At 48.6% G+C, this 3718-nt stretch overlaps 1 protein-coding gene and 1 pseudogene across 2 annotated transcripts in view; both read right to left on the bottom strand.

The window, feature by feature from the left end:
• Positions 1-1192: 1192 nt before the first annotated feature.
• LOC110298957 lies at positions 1193-1851 on the bottom strand (annotated as a pseudogene).
• A 996-nt stretch (positions 1852-2847) lies between these two features.
• Positions 2848-3718, bottom strand: part of Rtn2 (reticulon 2) — a 14367-nt gene continuing 13496 nt past the window's right edge. Inside the window, exons 9-10 of one of the 2 annotated variants that reach the window (XM_021168508.1) lie at positions 3479-3537; positions 2848-3292 (exon numbers count right to left, since the gene is read on the bottom strand). In XM_021168508.1, coding sequence (XP_021024167.1) covers positions 3214-3292; positions 3479-3537 — 138 coding nt within the window. In that variant the 3' untranslated portion in view covers positions 2848-3213. The remainder of the gene's footprint in view (positions 3293-3478; positions 3538-3718) is intronic. The other variant, XM_021168507.2, reaches the window with a different exon arrangement.

Below are 3718 nucleotides of genomic sequence, written 5' to 3'. Positions count from 1 at the left end.
GGAGTGGGTGGGTAGGGGAGCAGGGCGGGGGGAGGGTATAGGGGACTTTCCGGATAGCATTTGAAATGTAAATGAAGAAAATATCTAAAATATTTGAAAAAGAAGTAATGTAACCCAGGTTGGCCTGGATCTCACTACCTCAACCAGACTGGCCTGTGACTCTGCTGAGATCTGCCTACTTCTGCCTCCTGGATGCAGAGGACAATTTTTGGAAGTTAGTTCTCTTCTTCCATCTTGTGGATACCAGGGATTGAACTCAGGTCATCAGGCTTGGCTGCAAGTGACTTAGGCGTCTCCCAGACCCTCTCGGTTAGATTAGTTAGATGCTGCACTTCATGCCTGACTTTCCCACTATGTAGAGCAATGTCTATAACGTCTCCTACAATGATATGTATATCAAGAGCCAAGTGGTGGGCTGTTGAGATGGCTCAGTGGGTAAGAGCACTGACTGCTCTTCCTAAGGTCCTGAGTTCAAATCCCAGTAATCACATGGTGGCTTCCATTCCCTCTTATGGAATGTCTGAAGACTGCTACAGTGTACTTACACATATAAAAGGTATTTGTTCTGTTTTATTTTTCTCTGTTTTATTTATAGTGCTGAGGATTGAACCCAGGGCCCTTGGCAAGCTAGGCTATCTGTTTACCACTGAGCCATACTCCAGCCCCGCACTGGGGGATTCTAGGCAAGGGTTCTACCACTGAGCCACACTCCCCACCTCCATCCCTCTCTGGAAGATTCTAGGCAGTTCCATACCTAGCCTTTGATCTTTTAAGACGGTTTTACTAGAGCTCAGTTTGACTTTGAACTATGTAGCTGGCCTGGAACTCAGGCCTGGAGCTCAGTGCTTGGATTACAGATGTGTGCCACCAAGTCTGGCTGCCCATTAGGCATTTCTGTGTCAGGCGTTGATGGCTATTAAACCCAAGCCTTGTATATACTAGGCAAGTGCCCATCCACTGAACTACAGCCCTAGCATGGACCTCACAGGGAATAGCTGACATCTGGGAAACACTATCACAGAGTACAATAATAAAACCATAGATGCTTTTCAGATTGAGCATTTCTGCTGGGTCACACTTGGAAAACCTTCTTATTGTTATCTTGAGTATGTGTGCACACATGTGGAGGTCAGAGGATGACGTCATAGAGACAGCTCTGTCTCCCAGTCTTTTTTTTTTTTTTTTTAGAGAGCAGCAGACACCTTTATTACACTATGCATGAGGCTCATTTGCCTTTCCGGGCTTTGATCTTCTGAAGATAGAACTCCAGCTCCTTGCCTTCGAGCACATAGCCGTCTGCTCTGCCACACTGGCCTGGTCGTGAGGCAATACAGGCTAGAAGCTTGCCCTGCTGGAACTGCTCCTCCAGGAGACTGCTGATTTTGGCATTCTTTTTCCTTTCGTCGTATTTCTTTTGAATTTTCTTTGATCGTTTTTGTTTAAAATCTCTTCCTCCTCAGGAGTCAGCTTGGCCCCCTTCTTGCGGCCCAGGGGCAGTGCATAGTGGGACTCGTACCACTGTCGGTACAGCGTGCTGTCAATAAGCACAATGCAGTTCTTCACCAGAGTCTTGTTGCGGACAAGCTCATTGTTGGATGCATTGTAGACAACATCAATGATCCTTGTTTTACGAGTACAACACTCAGAGCCCCAGGAAAAGTTCCCCACATCCAATCTCAGGGCACGATACTTCTTATTGCCTCCTCGAACTCGGACTGTGTGTATGAGGCGAGGGCCAATCTTAGTGTTGGCAGCGGGCCGTCCCAGCTCATACTTCTGCTTCTTGTGGTAGGGTTTTCGCTTACCCCCGGTCTTGCGGCGCTTGTGCCAATTGTCCCGAGAGATGCACATCGCTCGGCGCTGGCTGGAAAGAGCTCTCCCAGTCTTTATTGCCAATATTATTTTATGTTTTGTCTGTGTGTATGTTTGTATACCACAGTGCATGCAGTGCCTATAGAGACCAAAAGGGGGCATCCCTGAGACCGGAGTTAGAAGTGGCTGTGAGCCACTCACTCTGTGGGTGCTGGGAATCGAACCCTGGTTCTCTGGCAGAGCAACTGGTGCTCTTAACCACCGAGCCAGCTTCTCCAGCCCTGCATTGCTTTATCTTTTGGTCGATTCCCCCAATCCTACTCATACCGCCAAGTCTCAGTAGCAAGTGCCTTTATCCGGGAGACTCACTGATCTTAATTTTTTATTTTCCTTTCTTTTTTTTGAGTCAGGTATGATTATTTAGATGGCCTCGAACTCACAGAAATCCACCTCCCTCTGTCATGCCAGGCTTTTAAAAAACAACATTTATTTTTGAATGCATATATAGGGCTGGGCAAACACAGCCTGAAGGAGTCGTTTCTGATCGCTCGCGACGTGGTTCCAGAGATGGAACGCGGGCGACCAGCTTGAAGGTAGGTGCTTTTCACCAGCCCCAATAATTTATTTATTTTATTTTATTTATTTTTTGTTGTTTTTTTTTTGTTTTGTTTTGTTTCTTGTTTTTCTGAAAAAGGGTTTCTCTGTTTAGCCCTGGCTGTCCTGGAACTCACTTTGTAGACCAGGCTGGCCTACGAACTCCGAAATCAGCCTGCCTCTGCCTCCAGAGTGCAGGGATTAAAGGCGTACGCCACCACGCCCGGCTTGGTGGTTGTTTTGAGACAGGGGCTTTCTACATAGCCCTGGCTGTCCTGAAACTCACTGTGCAGATTCACCTGCCTCTGACTCTTGAATGCTGGGATTTAAGGATAACATTATCGCTAGAGGTTCTTTTTGTTTAATGTTTTTGTTTGTTTGTTTTCATTCTTTTCAGTGTAGGAAGGTGTAAGTGGAGGGACTTTAAAACACAGAGTGCAGTGAATTTTCCACAGGAGTCTTTATTACAGTGTGAATCCAAGCTCAAGGCTCGCCTGGGCCCCATGCAAAGCCCCAGCATAGGGGTTGGTGGCTTCAGAGGCACCAACCCCTCACGGCGCCTCTAGCGGCGGGTCACGGAAGTGCAGGGCAGCGTCCTGACTATTCAACTACAAGTCCCAGCAGGCTCCGCGGCCTTTTCCTGGACTCTTAGAGCAGAGCCTCTTAGGAAATGTAGTCCGGGTCGCTCAGGCACTTCCCACTGGGAAATGGCTCGGCCGAGTGGGAGAGGGTGTGGATGCACGGGAAATGGAAGGGAAGAGGGCTGCTGGGGTGTGGACAGGCGTCCCTCGGGCAAAGACACCCCTCTCATTCGGCTTTGGCTTTGGATCCGGAGACTGATGCTGTTGGGGCAAGGGTTCCGGTCCCCGGGATCTTAGCTCGGATCCTGAGGGAGCAAAATTAGGGGCCATGAGGTGTGACTTGAGATGGAGGAGGTGCAGAAGATAGCACCTGCTTTGAGAGAGGAAGTGGGGAGCTGGGGGCGGGTGGGGGGGAGACAAAAGAAAACCCACAAGCAGCAGCAAATATCCCAGGCTCCACTCTCCTCCCTGTCATCTTCTCATGTACTTACTTAGCTTTGATGTGGCTCAACTGATTTGTCACCAACCCCACATACTGGTCAATCTGGGCCTGGGGAGACCAAAGAGACAAAGAGGGTTCTGGGTAATTGATATAGGATGCTTGAAGGCAGCATCCCACATTGGAAGAGGTTCTAGCACTCCAGTTTCAACTGTGAGAACCATAACTGACTCTTTCCTTCCTTCCTTCCTTCCTTCCTTCCTTCCTTCCTTCCTTCCTTCCTTCCTTCCTT

The sequence above is a fragment of the Mus caroli genome, chromosome 7 (genome assembly GCF_900094665.2).
Source record: "Mus caroli chromosome 7, CAROLI_EIJ_v1.1, whole genome shotgun sequence".
In the NCBI taxonomy this organism is placed as follows: domain Eukaryota; kingdom Metazoa; phylum Chordata; class Mammalia; order Rodentia; family Muridae; genus Mus; species Mus caroli.
Note: the sequence above shows the minus strand (reverse complement) of the source record. Positions and strands in the feature narration are given on the sequence as shown.